The 17,995-nt window shown below is 37.7% G+C and overlaps 1 protein-coding gene across 2 annotated transcripts in view; it reads right to left on the reverse strand.

Moving 5' to 3' along the window:
- Positions 1-2,285: 2,285 nt before the first annotated feature.
- The window catches only part of kiaa0586 (KIAA0586 ortholog), a 131,142-nt gene continuing 115,432 nt past the window's right edge, over positions 2,286-17,995 (reverse strand). For both annotated transcript variants that reach the window (XM_056256132.1, XM_056256131.1), the window contains exons 31-32: positions 9,670-9,726; positions 2,286-2,582 (exon numbers count right to left, since the gene is read on the reverse strand). In XM_056256132.1, coding sequence (XP_056112107.1) covers positions 2,434-2,582; positions 9,670-9,726 — 206 coding nt within the window. In that variant the 3' untranslated portion in view covers positions 2,286-2,433. The remainder of the gene's footprint in view (positions 2,583-9,669; positions 9,727-17,995) is intronic.

A 17,995-nucleotide genomic window follows, 5' to 3' on the forward strand; every position in this document is an offset into this window, starting at 1 on the left:
AATTCAACTCAGCTCAGCGTACTGCAAATAAACGTTTAATATTTTAACTAACACAAAATATAACCACAGTACTTGACCATCGCTTGTGTTAGCACAAAATATATATGATAACACACACACACACATATACAGTATATATATACAGTATATATATTACTTGACATCATGCCACAAGACATAAATTAACGAACCATGATAACTAAAAAACTACTTTACGTTTCTTCAGAGTAGCTGTGTTTCATTGTGAGTTGGTTGTGTCTCTGGTCAGCATCCCATCACACCATTAGCTTCTTTATTTCTAGACCGGCTCTGGCTGCTCTTATCATCCACACTTATCGCTCCATTGGCTGCTCTACAGCTGTGAAAGCCTAACATTTTCCCAGATGAGCTCTTTATATATAGATTTCACTCTGTTGTTCTTATACCTGCAGAAAAACCAGAGCAAAGTGGATAGGGGGTTATTTGGTGCCTTAGTGCTCTGACACCGAAAACAACAATGCTCTCAGTTATTATTTTATTCTTGAACACAATCTGCTGGGAGTTCCTGTGCCAAGGTCAAGATGGATCTAGATGCTTCCATTAAAGTCTCAGGTGATACGCTCACAGACCGCATCTGTCTATCGCATACTGTAGACAAAAAATTGCAATGGACTTCTAAAAATTGTACGCTCCAATCTGGCTGGTTTCATGCCAATTTCATTGGATTTTACTTGGAAACAAAAATGCATTTACAAGGTTCTAGTAGGCTGCTACGCTGAACACTTCTAAGAAACAAACTATAGTTGCTAGTTAGTCACTTTTAATTATCATTGAAAACAATCTTGGCAGTTCCCTGCATTTGTTTAAAAAAAAAGTTACACTATTTTACGGTGTCCATGTTACAGTGTTATTATATATATATGTACTGAGTAATAATAATTCACTACATGTACTTACTATAAAGTTAGTGTAAAGATTAGGGCTTGGTTAGGCTGAATTGCATGCAATTATGCATAATTGAGTATACAGTAACTACATGTAACATGTAACAAGGACACTAAAATAAAGTGTTACCCCCCAAAAAATCATAAAGTTCTTTCAATGGGTGTCAAACAGGGTCCTGCACCACAATAAACATTAATATAGCCACAAAACCTCAACATTATGGCCCGGTTTCACAAACAAGGCTTAGATTAAACCAGGATTAGGTCTAAGTTCAATTAGGGGATTTAAGTAGCTTTTATAAAAGTGCCTTAGAAAAAACATAACTGATGTGCATCTTGAGACAAAACAATGACACTGACATATTTTAAGTTATGTCAGAGCAAGTTGCTTTCAGTTCAGACAGCTCAAACATGGATTTTAGTTTGGGACTAGCTTAAGCCTTGTTTGTGAAACTGGCCAAATAAGTGTGAACTGTGAACATGAGATTAGTGTGAAAGTTATATCCAGTTTTCCCAAGCCAGGATCAAATAAAAGCCGGTAAACCTGCAACTTTCACACAATGCACGAATAAACCAGAAAGTCGCGGTTTACATGGAGCAAAGTCCACCAGCAGCTGTTTATCTGCGTTGAAATATAGTCCCACCAATAAAAGTATGATTAAATATTTAACTTTACCGCTCAAATAGCCCATAGTTTTGTATTAATAGAAGCTTTAGTGCTTTAACTAAAATATAAGCATTTCTGATTTGTTTTCAGAGTAATGGCCATAAAATAACTGTACTTATTACTTCTGGAAGGACAGAAATTCGGATTACAGTCTATACATTTTCCAATAATTTCTCTTAGAATGAACTAGCACTTTTAGTGAATATTGGTTTATTATTAGCTAAAATTGTGGTTGATTCTAGGCCAGAAGAGCAGTAAAATGGACCAGACTTTATGGCGATAGTCAGAAGTCTGGTTCTACGGGACTGCTTCCACTCATTCTCCCAGACTTTATCATGTCTTAAGTGCTGAAAAGGAAACAGGATGCTTATTAGACAGGCATCATCAGTGCAGGATACTGCAAAGCAGCATCTGATAGCGGCTATCTCTCTCTATCTCCCCCTGTAATGGGAGAAACAGCAGTCTGAGACTAATGATGTGAAAACCCTCTCTCATGAAGTAATGCACTGCGCTGCCATTACCATGACAGAGAACAGCCCTGCTCAGACAACCCGACAGCTGACGTCAACCTGGGGGGAAATACGTTAAAACTATTTAAGAAAAAGTTCAATTAAAAAGTTTTGCAGGATTTGTTTAAAATTTATTGGTATAAAAAGTGTATAATTACAATACATATGGTTTTATTTAACAGTGATGATAAGAGACAAGAAAAAAGTTCATTATATCTCTTGTCATCCAGCTATGTTAGGATGTAATGTTAATAATTTAGAACATCAAGAACATCTCATTCCTTTCAGGCACTTAGCAGTTTCCTGTCAGAGAGGTTTCATAGGGTCTTCGCTGTTAAAACATATCATTAGCAGAAGAGTCTGTATCTCCTTCAACAGAGCTGAGGCTGACAGACTCTTGATCCTGTTTGGCAGAGGGCAGCCTCACTGACATCACTCTGACATCACTTCCTCCTCCGTCTGCGTGCAGAAACATGTCTTCACCTGTGGGGATGGAAACAACATTTGAATGACATTTGAGCTTATAACAATGCAAAAGCATTACATAAACAAGATTTCAATAGTAGAAATTATTTGTGGAAACAAAATACTTTTATTTCGCAAGGATGCATTAAATTGATCACAAGTGACAGGAAAGATATTTATAATGTTACAAAAAAAGTTTTTGAACTTTTTTATTCATCAAAGAATCCTAAAAAATGCAGCAGTTTCCACCAAAATATGACGCAGCACAACTGTTTTAAGCATTGATAATAATAAATGTTTCATAAGCAGCAAATCAGCATATTAGAATGATTTCTGAAAGATCATGTGACAATGAAGACTGGTATAATGATGCTGAAAATTCAACTTTGCATCACAGGAATAAAGAACATTTTAATATATTAAAGTAGAAAACAGTTATTTTAAAATAAGATTATTTTAGAGAAATAATATTTCAGAATTACTCTTTTTTACTGTATTCTGCATCAAATAAATGCAAATATAATATAAAAGCTATATATGCTATATTCAAGCTAATAATTTCAGCCTTTATGAACACTTGCATCCTGTGAGAACACAATCCAAGTGCTCCATTTGCTGAAATTCAGACATTTCAGTGCAATTAAGTCATCCTATAAGGCTTTCCAGTTAATGACACACAGAATAGGCCTGTGAACTCATCATCAGACATCAGCTGCTTATTAGGACATCTTTTATAACCGTAACACTGGCCAGGGGGTGACACACTTGCACACACAAGCAAACACTCATCAGTCATTTCCTCTGTATTTTGGGGGGCAGCAGGCAGAGGCTGGGTGGGCATTTACCCAGACCAATGGGGCGTGCAGGAGAGGAAGTGTGAGTGAACAGAGAGCCCCACGGGACCGCCGGGCACACACTGATGGAGATCAGCAGGGAGCTCAGATTCAGACTCACACACACACACACACATACAACAGAGGAAGATGCTCTTTCCTGTGTGTTTTCTCAAGCTGTTAAGGAATTGTCACTTGTGAGGAAAATGAAGCTGTATCGTTTTATTTTATTTTTGTCCTTATACTGTTAGTCAAGTTTTCTTGCACTGCGGTACCTATTTAATGCATTTTTAAATAAAACATATTGATATATTCACGATGATTTAAATTTATTACATGTCCATATGAGACTACTTTCACAATCCTCCTTTGTCTTGCAAGTATGAGAATGTTAAAACTCGTTTTAATAGCATCTGAAACCTCAAAAAAGGCAAAAATTCTCAATGTGTGTGTGTTTGTGTTAGTAAGTATAAAGCATTTATTATATACAGCATATATTATGTTGCAAATAATACTTCTTTTTTTTTTTTGTTATCTATATTTATCTTTACCAGACTCTTGACAATTATATATATATATATATATATATATATATAAAACAGTTCGTTCTGGTTCTCGAATTTGTTTTTGTGACTTCTGAAAGGACATTTTTGTAGCTTAGTATCAATAAAAATGTGTACAGGTTGGAGAGGGAGTATGTTGAAATACACCTATATAGTAAATCAAATGATTTTATTTCAAAGGGGCAAGGAAAGTAATGTTTTCCATAATATGTCTCCTTTAAAAATATCTTCTAGTATGCTTTGATCTACAAAACATAATTTAAAAAGCAGAACATTTACTAGGAGACCTAAAGAGATTTTTTTTTTTACAATGAGCCTCTCCCATAATTTCCCTCCCACAAATATTGAGCTTAATTGCCTTGGACAGACTGAACAGCCAGCACATGGTTTTACTGGAGTGTGTTCAAAGCAAACTGACACAATCAGATTCGTTCAATAGATGATTAATAAAAGCCACTTCACACCCCACGCTTGAATCATAACCTGGATATAATAACAAGAAAAACACCCACAGATCTAAACATCTGATACGGATCGACTATTATAACAAAATCATGAGGTGATGCACTTCCACGTGGAAAATATGGACTCGTCATAATTTGGACTGTGATTTGTCTTTTGTCTGTTGGCAGCACTGGCAAAATAACCTGGACAAGACACAAATAAAAAGCCAATCAGCACAAGTATAGTCAGAAATGTGGCAACATGCTTATTAAAGGGTCTGTTCACCCACAAATTAATATTCTGTCATCATATACTTATACTGTCTTTCCAAAAACTGCATGACTTTCTTTTTCCAGGATGTGACTGTGAAGCTTTATTTCGATGGTTTATACACTTTCTTATTCTTTATTTTGATGGTCCACTTTAGACCTTCTACTAAGTATAAGTAACTTTGCAACTACATGTCAACTAACTCTCCTTAGAGTATTAGTTGACTTTAGTAGACTGTTAGGTTAGGGTTCGAGTTAGTAGATTAGGTTGACGTACTTGCAAAGTTACTTATCATCAGTAGTCTAGAATGTCAAATCAAAATGAAGTGTTAGCAGATATTAAAGGTGCTATATGTATTTTTTAGCGGCCTCTATCGGTGATGTTTCAGATTGCAACCAATTTTTACAAGAGCGCTCGTGGCGTGCTCTTGCGCGTGCTCGAACACAAGAGCGGGCACTCATGGTACCGGCCACACTGAGACTTTCAACACACCGGAGAAAGCATCACACAACATGCTGGAAACTCATGTAAACTCCCACTGCAACGTTACAATCATAGGCTACTTTTATCAGCTTGACGTTGAACTAATGCTCCATGCTCGTACCATGATAACATTACATTTGTGGTGTTATCTAGCATAAGGCATTTCACTAACTATTCGTGTCTTTCACAATCAGCAATTTCAACATAGGTGAATGTATAATATGATAACGAAAACGGTTAGTGACTAGACTGAACAATTTCAGTGTAACAGTAAGATCGTTGGAAGTAACATTACTGTACTGAACGTGTCTGGAAATGTGTATTATAAACAATATGATAGTAGTGGGATGAGTGACGTTAGACAGTAGATCTAGTACATAAAATAAAAGTTATATCCTAAAGCACCTACTTTTTGTTATCCTGGAACAGTCTTTGGTATTCATTTCATATCTCATGTATGTTGTAGTTTACCTTGCTATTTCATTACAGTTTACCATTATTTATTTCAGCATATCTGAAAACTTGTAATTTATCACAATAAAAATAGCGGAGGTCTCTCCATAATTCAAACGCTCTGCCGATGTTGATCCGTGTTTTCGTCCTAAAGTCGATCCGATTCACGTTTGGCCTGACGAGCTTCAGCAGATACATTTTTGTTTTTTATATTTATGTGGAGTTTGTGTTGGAGTCTGTGTTGTGCTGGAGGCAGGTCGTGTTTGGGTGTTATCAGACTCCATGTCGTCAGCTGCAGTGCCGTCGCATAGATAGACTGTATAAAGGAGAGAGGCTCGGGAGCGCGCATGCACGTCACATCCGATGGATTTCGCAGAAAATCCGACCCGGAGACTTCACATAGAAATAGGAATACTGGCCTTCAGAGGTAATAGCAAAACCAGACAAGTGGATCATTGTAATGTGTGATTACAACCCCTTCACACACAGGCAATAAAAAAGGGATTCATTTTAGAAGAAAAGTTACATAGAGCACCTTTAAGCAGACAGTCTACTAATACTCTAATGACTGCTAGTTTACATGCTTTTTGCTCTTTAGCAAAAAGTAGCCTGAACATTCTGTTATAAAAAAATCATCTTTTGTGTTATATGAAAGAAAAAAAAGAAAGTCATACAAGTTAAGAAAAACTTGTTCACTTTTGGGTGAACTGTCCCTTTAAGACATTGTGAAGAGCCCGAAACTCATTCACAATGGAAGTGATGACCTTCATCTTGTACTGTAAACTACTGAAAACAGAGAGGACTGAATAAGTAATGTTATTTCACACATTATTCAAAGGTAAAAGACCCTCGGCATGTTTGTTTGCTGTAGTGTGTCTTTATGGCCGTCTGCAGTGAACACGGCCTCTGTGGAGCAGATGGGCCAGGTTTGGCACAGATCCTTGTTGGAAAACCCTGTGGCCTACAAACGCTACAGACTGACTACAACACCTCAGGGTGGAAGGGAGAGAGCAAATGAAGGCAGTGAAAGGGAAAGAATGAAAACAGAAATATACAGATGAAAAGAGAGTGGGAGTTTGTCCACCAACAGAAATAAAAACTTCTTTAAAGTTACATGTTCATGTAAGCCGCCCTGAGCTATTCATACCCAAGTAAGCATGATAGTGGGTGTCATGAATCAGTAAACAGCATCCATTGAGCAATACAAAAATAAGCCCTCAAAGAGAGTCTAGACTGAGTTAAAAAAAATGAGAGTAGCAGATGAATATGAGAAACTGCCAAAATATTTTAATTAGCATGCATATTATTACTAGCATATTGGCTGTTTATTAGTACTCATAAAGCACATATTAATGCCTTATTCAGCATGACTATATTCTACATCCCTTAATTCTACCAAATATAACCTAAACGCTACAAAAACGTCCTTACTAACCATCAATAAGCAGTAAATTAGTTTATTGAGGCAAAAGTCATAGTTACTAGTGAAATTGTGCTCCCCATACTAACGTGTTACTAAAAAAGAATGCCAATATTTTCTAGAATCATTGCCTAAAAGCAGCAGTGTGCAATTTCAGAGACACTAGTGGCACTAAACAACACCGCAAACAAACAAACAAACAATTAATAAGACAAACAGGCTATCAAACAGCTCCCTTCCACCCAAATAAAGAAATAAAAGAACTCATGGAACAACATGAGGATGAGTAGATGATGACAGAATTTTCCTTTTTCTGGGAACTTTTCCTTTGAGGCTATGATTTCATTTTCTGTGTGGGCATTCACACACATTCACCTCTCTGTGAAAAGACCCAAACTACACAGCCAAGAACATCACACTTGAGTCGAGAAGCAGACCTGGCTGAAGACTACAGGGACGTCAGTGTGTTGGGACATTCTCAGATTGCTGGAATTGGAGTATTTAATAAGAGTCTTTGAAAAGATATCAGTGCAAATCTTCACAAATAATAATTTTCTTTAAATATACAATCTCAGGAAGATGGCTTCCAACGCAAAATGGAAGACATTTACATAATTGTACTCTGCGGTTGGGGGTTTAAAATGGATTCAAACCAAGCAAAACATGAAAATGTATTTGCCTAAAATTTCTGCATGTCCTTGGAGAATTTAGGTTTGGAACAAAAATCAAACCATTGCAACAATGGGATAATTGTCTAACTTTGACATTCTGAACAGAGCTGTTGGTCACTCAGATGTCTTTTTTGAAATATTCCTGAGAGCCAAGGGTCATATGGGGACATGATAAAAAAATAGATGTTTTTTAAAGGAACAGTACACTCAAACTTGACAGCAATAGACTAACGGTCTATTCATACTTGTAGTTTGGTTCTCTTGGTTCTTTTGGTCTGAACCAAAAAATAATAATTTGAGTCCTGGTTTGCTCAGCGTTCACACTGCCATCTGAGAAGTCATGAAGAGCTTATAAGATGTGTAAAAGAGTCGAAACAGCGCCTTAAATTCATCCGTTGCACACACAAATGAAGATCTGCTGCAAGGAGAGACATCAATTCCTGAAAGGGTGGGTTTCAGTCCGCTTGTTAGGTGTGCACCAGGGTTCGGATGGCAGCGTTCACACTTATTCAAATGAACGCACTAACAGAGCAATTGCACCAGGGTTCGTTTTAATACAACCAATCCTGCCAAGTGTGAACATCATACCCTAAAAGTGCATTAAAACATTCAAATGCGCCATGATTGCTCATGTGAACCAATGCTGTTTAGCTTCACTGACCAATCTGGCAAAACATCATCCAGGTTTGGAAAAACACGAGGGTGAGTAAATTAGAGAATTTTCATTTTTGTGTAACTATCCTTGTAAAATTTCACAAAAACACACCTAAAAGGATTAAACATGCATTACAAAAACCCTTCTAAATACTGCATTAGTACAACTAGAGCCACTTTTGGGCTTCTGTAAGACAAATAACCGATACTATAGATCCATTAAGGATAGTACTTTCTTTCAAAAGACAAACACCCTAAAAGCTCCATCACTTATTCATGCTTTTGCTATTTCTATACTTGCACAATACATCTCAGTATGCCAGCATCGTGTCTAGTCTCTTCTAGGTCCTACTTACTCCTCACGTATTAATAACAGTTAAACATGACAAGTCTTTACTAACTGAGCAGCAGATGGGAGTGAGCTATCTGAGATGAGAGCTGACCGCTCACTAAGAAGAAAAAACAGCTTAGTTTTCTGCAGAAGAAAAAAAAAGTCATACAGGTTTGAAAGGACATGAGGGTGAGTAAATGATGACAGAATGTTCATTTTTTTGGGTGTACTATCACTTTAAATCTCAAACTAGATTCAGAACTGATTGGTATCTGTCTTTGTAAAGGATCAGGTGGTAAGGTCAAACCTTATCCGTCAGCACAGTTTTAAAATATTACACTATGGACAATAAAAGCTCAGCTGAAAGAGAAGAGCATGCTCTTCAGAGATGGTGAAAGTAGCCAGGTGCTTCAGAAACCCCAATCTTTCAACCAGGGATCCAAAAAAGAACAAAAACAGACGAATAGAGGCGCCAAAAAAAAACCAGAGGCACAAACCTGATGCAATTTGGGAATGCACTTACTCTGGAGAAATGAACCATTGAAAAAAAAAATTACTCATGAGTATGTAGTGTCTGAATGTGTTAAATACACAAACACAGTTTCAAACCTCCTCGAAGAAGACACCTGCAAACACTTAACAGAGTTCTACACCCCGTTCCAAACTCTCAGGATGGACAGATAAGTCAAACTCCACCCTCTTCTGACCCCGTACATCTACTCTACTTTACTCTGTCTTTTCTCTGCTCTCATCTGGCTGCTTAGAAATTTGGGAGTGTCAAGAATGAAGCTGTCTGGCAGAGTTTTACAAAGCCTCTGGAAAGGTCTCTGTGCTGTACTGTGTGAAATTGCTCTTCACCAACAACAACGAGTAAAGAATTTAAATAAGAGGAAATGAGATCAAATGAAGCAAATCAAGTCTGAGGCATTTACACTGATACATATGAAAACAATCAAGACATACCAAACAGTTTACACAAATACCTTTCTCGTTGTCCCCAAAAAACGTGTCATCCGAAAGTCTTCTCAGCTGCGGGAACTCTGAGGAGAAACAAAGACAAGGGGAAAAAATGAAACTAGCACAAAAACTGCAGGGACAGAGACTTTGACATTAGAAGACTTTATTATTATTAATAATTAAAAATTATTAACGAAAACTATATACAGTATATATACAGCATCTAACTGCACCAAAAAGGGTCTCCTCAGAAAATGTACTCATTGGAGTAAAAAAAAAAACACTACTGTGCTTTGGGTAGAAAACTCAAACCGGCTCATCCTTCAGCATGAGGTGACAACATAACATGAGCACAGCTGGGCTAGAGCTACAGAAACAAACAAACACACACACACATGCACATGCTCACACATAGTTATACCCTCCACTCAGTTCCCCTAAAGGCATGACAATGTGTTAAAGAGAGGCATTCACCTTCAAACTTTCCCTGCTGCAAGCCAATGCCAGACACGTTTTAAAACCCAAACTTACAGGACTAGACTGGAAGGCATAAAACAAGAGAACTGTGGGCTTATCTTTGTGAAATGTTCCTTATCCTCAAGCGGGGAACACAACGGGCTTGTGAACAAAATCATTTGAACCGGTTCTTTTAGGAAGTCAAAAGATTCAGATTCATGAACAAATTATTCTTTTGAGCTAATCCTTGTAATAAATCTCTAAAAAGAAGTCTCAAAAACTAACTAGCTAACTGAACTGAGAGCTTGTGAACTAGAATTGAATCTGGAAATCCAAGATTAATGACGGGAAATGACAGAACAAGTACAAAGATAGTTCGTGAAACGATTGGTCTTAAACTAACTGAGATAGATGATGTTCTTTAATGTAAAGGAAGTGCTGACTACAGCGCTACAGTGTTAACAGCTCTTAATATTCCTTCAGCTTTATGTACTTTCTTAGAGTGACATCACAGTACCGTTCCCATGCTCTAAAGAGAGCCGAGATGAATCATAAAAGGGTATGCAGGTTTAAAACAAGATAAATACCATACAAGGCTAAGAAACAGGGTGTGTGTTTAAAGAGTCGGTCAAGAGTTCTTTCTTTCATTCTTTTGCCAATGTGTCAAAGTGAGACGAATGGTCCATAAATTAATTATACCATCTTCCCTGCCTCGTTTCTGTGGAACACAGCCCAAGGGTTGTTCCTTGGGATAAATGTCAGGTTGACTTTGATTTACAGGGATTTTTTCCACAGGTGGAGACCTCCTGACATAACCCTGCTGAGCCGCGAGCCTCCGCGTTCATGAGGCCAGGTGGAGCTGGGGTCGTCCTCGGAGCATTTAAAACCCCATCAAACTTCCTATCCCCTAAAGACAGATTAAGTCAATCAAAGCCTTCAATGGCTCTTAACTAATCCTTTTCTTTGGGCTTGTTTACAGCACCGCTCAGAAAAGCCGCATGGGCCGCCGATTGAAGCATTGTGTTGCAAAGCGCCGCCCACCACCCATGTCCCCCTTTTCCATCAGTCCGACCTCAGAAACAAGAGCAGCGTTGAATACAGGGAGTGCTAATTGAGAGTCAAGAGGTTATGACCTTTGGATAGGGGTCCACGTGACCCCACCCTACACCCTAGAGAGGGAACTACGGCCTGGATTGGGAGGGGCTTCTGATATGGTTTGAAATCATATGGAGCGTCCTCTCAGTAGATCCCACTGATAAAGAGACGGGGGCCGCTGTGTGAAGATCTAGCAGCAGGGTTGAGTTGGGATAGAGGGGGATTTGCATTCGGCCAGAGGAGCTTTCATCCCCCCTTTCTTGCTCTGTCCAAGGAGGGCTGGAGGGGGGTTTGGGGTGATGGGACAGCCTCTCAATGCTCCTTTCATCTGGATCTGCAGGAGAGGTTGGAACAGAGAGCGGGACTTAGACAGCAGGCAGGACTCCCATGTGGAGAAGCCGGGCCGTAACCTCACACACAGGGGTCAAGGAGCCGAGAGGAGATAGGGTCACCGAGGCCACTGCTCAGGGCCAAAGATAGAGAGAGAGAGACCGAGGAAGATAGAGAGAGTGAAAGAGAACAGAGAAAGATCTTATCCATCTTCATTTTGAGAAACCTCCCCCTTCTACCTCCAAGGGCTCTTTAAAAGCATTGGACACTGTATCAGAACATCACAAAGACAAGGCCACTGTTTAAGACCACTGTAGGCCATCAGAAGCCTTTAAATGTCACGGCGGCCAAGAGGTGAATCTCATGAAAACTGTCAGTAGCATGACCGGGGTCATATTTTACCCCAAAATGTCAACAAACAAATAAAAAAATCCATATGAATTCTCCAGAAATGTCAGCCTGAAAATCATCTGAATCCTCAATATTAATTAAGTGACATAATGTTTACCAAATTAAGATTACTAGCTGACTGCAAAATTAGAGTAGAATGAGAGCTCAAAGTGTGGCGGGTGAAGTTGGAATTTTCTAATGAGTGGAATGAAAAAAAATAATAAAAAAATAAAATAGTGTTGTGAGATTATTTTCATGACAATTAAGCCCCTTTTCCCCTAAATTTTCATTACCATAATGTACGAAAGTATATATATTTTTTTATATTATAAGTATTAATGGATTAAGGCAATACAACATACTACCAGGATATACAAATACTTTATAATATAAATAAAAAAAATCTTTTTACAATGAAATCTGTATAAATTTCTGTCAATTATGAGAATCATTAATTGAGAAAAACAGAACTTACCAATTTTTTTAAAAATTTAAAATCCATCCAAACATGCATGGATGAATATTAGTAATGTAAATTTGGGGAAAACATTCCTAAATGTCATGAGAATAATCATGTACAATTTGTGCAAATTTTAAAAAGCTTAATTTTCTAGTAGCAAAATATAATTTCTTATTTTGATTTTGGGGTGAAATGTGACCTAGACTCTGGTATTTTATTTTGCTTAATGATACAGCAAAATATATTTAGGAGGTTTAATCTAATATGGCCACCATCTGCCGGATCGATTATATTAGCCCAGCATAACTGGAGGGGTTAAAGAACGGCAACATGAATCTTCTCAAATACTCTCTCACAAACTTAGACCACAGCAGGACAACTAAACCTTGCTACAGAGGGATTTCTAAGCGTCAGTTTTCTGGCAACACTGCATTTTAATATATTAACACAACTTTTTCCATCCAGCAAAGATGCATTTCACAGGAGCCACGTTGATAGGGGCTTTCAAAAGCATGAAAGAATAAACCCATAGAAAGTGAACTGCTAAGGACACTCCTTTGGACTGACTGTTATTTTTAGATAAGTAGGTTATTTGTCCCAAGAGAATCTAGGGGACCTTCAGAGACCGAGCCTCAAAAATGGCTAAGAATAAAAAACCCTCATATGGACCAGTTTCAAAGCAGGTCAAACAGAAAGGTAAAATAATTGAGAAATCGGCTGTGCTCCAGAAAGAGCTCTGCCAGGTTGGCCTTTCTCTCGCCAAACTCTGATTTAATGAGGTTTCCTTCAACACAAAAGAAAACAACAGAAGTCCTTTTTCACTCACCCCCTCAACGATTACGTCTAGAATACTAAATGAAGTCTTATTTTTACACTACTCTAAACATACTACAATAGACTAAAGAACATAAGCTACAAACTGCCTTTATAAATTGGACTAAAATGATTTAATCGTTTAGCTAAGCAGCTGTAATGGTATAATAGTATATTTAAATGGTATAATGATAGTATTTTGAAATGTATAATGAAGAATTAAGATTGGTGATAAGCTTAAGTTCTCACCACGAGTTCTTTTTAAAATGTACTATAAACCAATTTTTAAATACATAAATAGGTAATAAATCCCAGCACTGGGGTTAAAGGGGTCGAATCACATATTTGTACCAAAACATTCATAATTCAGTTTTTTTAACCACATTCTCAACTCTCCCTGACTTGAGCATTTTATTCTTTAAAACTATGCAAACACCCTCTCTGAATGCGTAATGAGATTGCCATTGCATCCAGTATACTGTACATTTTTAATTTTCCATCCTTTAAAAAAGCATCTTTGTAAAAAGCTGCATTACATTCTCACAGAATCACAAAACAACCGGGATATGTATCACTCAAACTGTGAAGATCAGCCTGAAAGATTATGTTAAAAATACATCTTAGCTGCTCATTTGTAATGTTTGGATCAAATTGACAAACTTTTGCAGCTTAGATTTTACTAGGGTGGAACTAGAGTGGAAGTTATGGTTATGTTTTTCACCTTTTTTAAATGATTTCTCATGATATGACCACTTTACGCATCACTATAAACACAAAAAAGCAGTTAGAAACCTTCCCACAGATTCCAGAAAAATATCATTTACAGCAAAAACTAAGGGAAATACCAAAACTGCTTTGATATCTACAAACGCTTTTGACTGTCCACGCCCTTTCTTGATGTGTGTGTCCGCCAGCTGTACGTTAGATCTGCGTTCTCATGCAGCGCCACTTCCCACCGGCTCCCAACAAAAACTCTATGATTGAGGCCAGGAATCAAGCAGACTTGATGGAGATCACATGACATTTTACCTGAAAACTATTTACTATCTGGCCCAGCCAGCAAAGCGTTATATTGGCTTAGCACACCTTCAGAGCTTCAGATTTGGTAATTAACAGGCATGCCTTTGAAAAGTAAGCCGTCAGCTCCAATCAGGCCATGAGTCTGGAACGCTCCTCTGTTGAGGGCCCGCCGAGCGTATCGCAGGTATGTGGGGGCCTCGGCCCCCGCAGGAGGAGCTGTAATCAGTGAGGGGTGCCCGGGTGGGCCTGTGGGCGAGCAGCCCGGACTCTCAGCCATCTGCGAACAGGACAGCATCTGTCCATTGAGCCAAAATTATCTGGAATGAGGGGGAGTGACGGAAAGGCATCTATGTGTGATTGAAACGTATCGCTGGCAAGTGCACACACACACACACACACACACACACACACGGATCTGTTGCAATGCATGATGGGACATCCTTTTAGGAGAGAAACCTGGTAAACGGTAAATGTAACTTACAGTGATGCAAATAATTTACATACTATATATAAACTACCTTACAAAAATTTGGGGCCAGTAATTTAAAATAACGATGCATTAAATTGATCAAAAGTGACATTTAAGATTTTTATATTGTTTAATTAATGATTATTCATCAATGTGTGTTGACCATCCTTTGGCTGGTAAAGAATAAGAATGGAGTAGAGAGGGTTAGGAAGAGCTTAGATGTGTGGCAGAACTTGGACGTGATCATGTGACAGCACTGATAGATTCAAGATGCCGGTCTGGTCGTAGGGAATCGGGTGTGAGCCAGGATTTTGATAGGACACTGGGGTCCATTCCAGTACACCCGCAGGGAGGAGAGGGAGAGGTGGAAGAAGGAGAGAGGAAGAGGTTGACAGGTTGGCAGTGAGAACAGGTCTGATAGGAAACAGATGAGTGGAGAGAGACTCATGACTGTCTGGAATCTAGCCGCAAACATACTCACCTATGATATAAAACACTGAGCCATGTCAATAGGGCGAAACAATGAAATGAACCAGCATAAAATAAAGTTATAAGCCACAAGAAACCATGCGTTACATCATGAAGCAAAGTGCATTATTGCAAAAAAAAAAAAACTGGTTATGGTTTGCTCTTTACCTCTACAGTTGATGACCGTTATTAAAAATATTAATTAACGGCAAGGCAATGTGCCTATTGATTGGCCATCAATTTTTTTCAGGAATATAAATAAAACATAAAAATAAAAAAATAAATACAAAACAATCTAATAAAACACATTTACATATACCGGTACATATTATATTATAAATAATATATATGAATAAATAAATAAATCAGATAAAACATATACATACAGAATATATTATATTATGTAATGCATATACATATATATATATATATATACACACACATACAGTATATATTCATTTATTTATAAATATCAGGATCAGGATCTTGATCTGAATTTTCAGCATCATTACTCCAGTCTTCAGTGTCACATGATCCTTTGATGTGCATTTGCTTGTTCTTGCATGTTGAAAACAGTTGTGCTGCTTAATATTTTTGTGGAGCTTAATATTTTTGTGGAAACCGTGATATATTTTCTTTTTTTTAGGATTCTTTGATGAATAAAAGCGCATTTATTTAAGATAGAAAACTTTTGTGACATTATAAATGATAAATGGAATGCATCTTTGTTCAATAAAAGATTTTTTTTAAACTACTAACCCCAAACTTTTGAACAGTAGTGTATGCAGCAATAAATAACTTAGTTAAACCTGTCCACTCAAAAATCACTTCATCAACTAATCCCATCTGAGAAGCTAGCCATCTCTGCATCCAACGACAGCAGAATGACTCAGGAGCCAGTAGTTTCCAGTAAAGTGGGAGGACACACATCTGTCCATCTGCTCAGACAGCACGACTGTAGCTTCCACTCAGCCCATCATCAAACACAAACCCAAGCTGAAACCTTACGAAACCTCACGAAACCTCTGGGCACTGTAACGGGAGCGATCCCATGAAAGCCTGCTCCTCCACCTGTGAAAGCAGAGACGAGGCCTTCTGCCGCGTGGCTTAGCGCCGCTGCCTGGCTCGGCTGATCAAAGCGGGATGACCCCCCTTCTTCACTCCGTCTGGCAGATGAGGAGAGTCAGGGGTGAAGAGGTGATGACTACTGGAGCGCACAGCCGCACTCAAACCCGGTTCATTTTCAAAAGTCTATCCCTCTCATCTCCACTCATCCATCTGTGAGGGGAACCTTATCTCTACGCCTGATCTCACGCTTGACAGGATGAGACGGGGCTGCGTGATACTCCTGCTGTAACATCTCCCAAAGCAAAGAGAAGTGAGAGTTTATAGTCTGTTAAGGAAAATGGCAATGTTTTCATTTCAAGCGAATAAAAAAAAATGTATACAGTGTTTAGGACAACAGGCTAAAAGCTGCAGTGAACAATTTCAAAAGCAATTCCAATAATAATGGATGTTTTCAAACAGGTTGCCCAAAAACTGCCTTGTCTGCTATTGGTCAGATAAACAGATAGTTCCCGCCCCAAACTCATGCTATTGGTGGAACCAGAAGTTGTCAAGCACATCAAGCCACAGTTTACACTGTATGGGAAGTGAACCTGTGAACATTATTCACTGAAAATCTGCAACAGAAGAAACCACAGGGTTTGGTAAATGGTGGGAATGATGAGTAAAAATTTGAATTAGAATGATTGGAAAATTAGAATCATATTCATTTAATATTCATAATATTCCAAAATAATAATATATAATATTCAAAAATTGTATACACAGCCATTCAAAAGTTTGTGGCCAGTAAGAATTAAAACAAATATATATATATATTTTTCTTTCTTTCTTAAATTCACTTTTATCCAGTAAGGACTTGTTAAAATACATTAAAAGTTACTAAATTTATATTTCAAAGAAATGCTGTTCTTTTACACTTTCTATTCATCAAAGTACCCTGAAGAAAAAGTATCATGGTTTCTACAAAAAAAATTAACCAGCATAACTGTTTTTGACATTGATAATAATAATAATAATATGTTTATTGAGTAGTAAATCATCATATTAGAATGATTTCTGAAGGATCATGTGACACTAAAGACTGGATTAATGATGCTGAAAATTCAGCTTTACAATCACAGGAATTGAATTACATTTGAACATATGTTAAAATAGAAACAGTTATTTACAATTGTAATAATACTTCACAATATTATTGCTTTTATTGTATTTTTGATTAAATAAATGCAGCCTTGGTGTACATAAAAGACTCATTTCAAAAATATTGAAAAATCTTAACAAGCCCAAACTTTTGAGCAGTGTATAATATTCAAAAATATTATCCAAATATTAACCATTAAAATGAATATTCAATTAATGAATATCAATTCATTAGGATTTTAGATGACCTACAACAATAACTGAAAAAAAACTACCATATTTTGCCAGAAACTATGGTTATAGAAAGCACAAGAGTCAGTAATATGACAAAACATTTATAGCTGGTGATAAACACCATTTCCTGGACTTCAAGCCTTTTTCCGGGCCGCACTAGGCCAGTTGGCGTCAGTGGAAGAGGGCTCTCATAACAGAAAGGCATGGCGAGGAACTTCAAACATGCAGCGTCCAGAACAGACACAATAAAATGATATGCGTGGCCTGAGTGAGTGGCCTTCAGCAGCTGTTCAGACACAGACATGTCAGAACAGCTGGATGGACTGACATCAGATTCTCAGCCTTCCTCAGATTACACTGGACAACTGGACGAGGGTTTTATTCTTAACTAGACACAAACAGCACAAAC

This window comes from Rhinichthys klamathensis, unplaced genomic scaffold (genome assembly GCF_029890125.1).
Source record: "Rhinichthys klamathensis goyatoka isolate OS25496 unplaced genomic scaffold, OSU_Roscu_1.1 h1tg000123l_1, whole genome shotgun sequence".
NCBI lineage: Eukaryota > Metazoa > Chordata > Actinopteri > Cypriniformes > Leuciscidae > Rhinichthys > Rhinichthys klamathensis.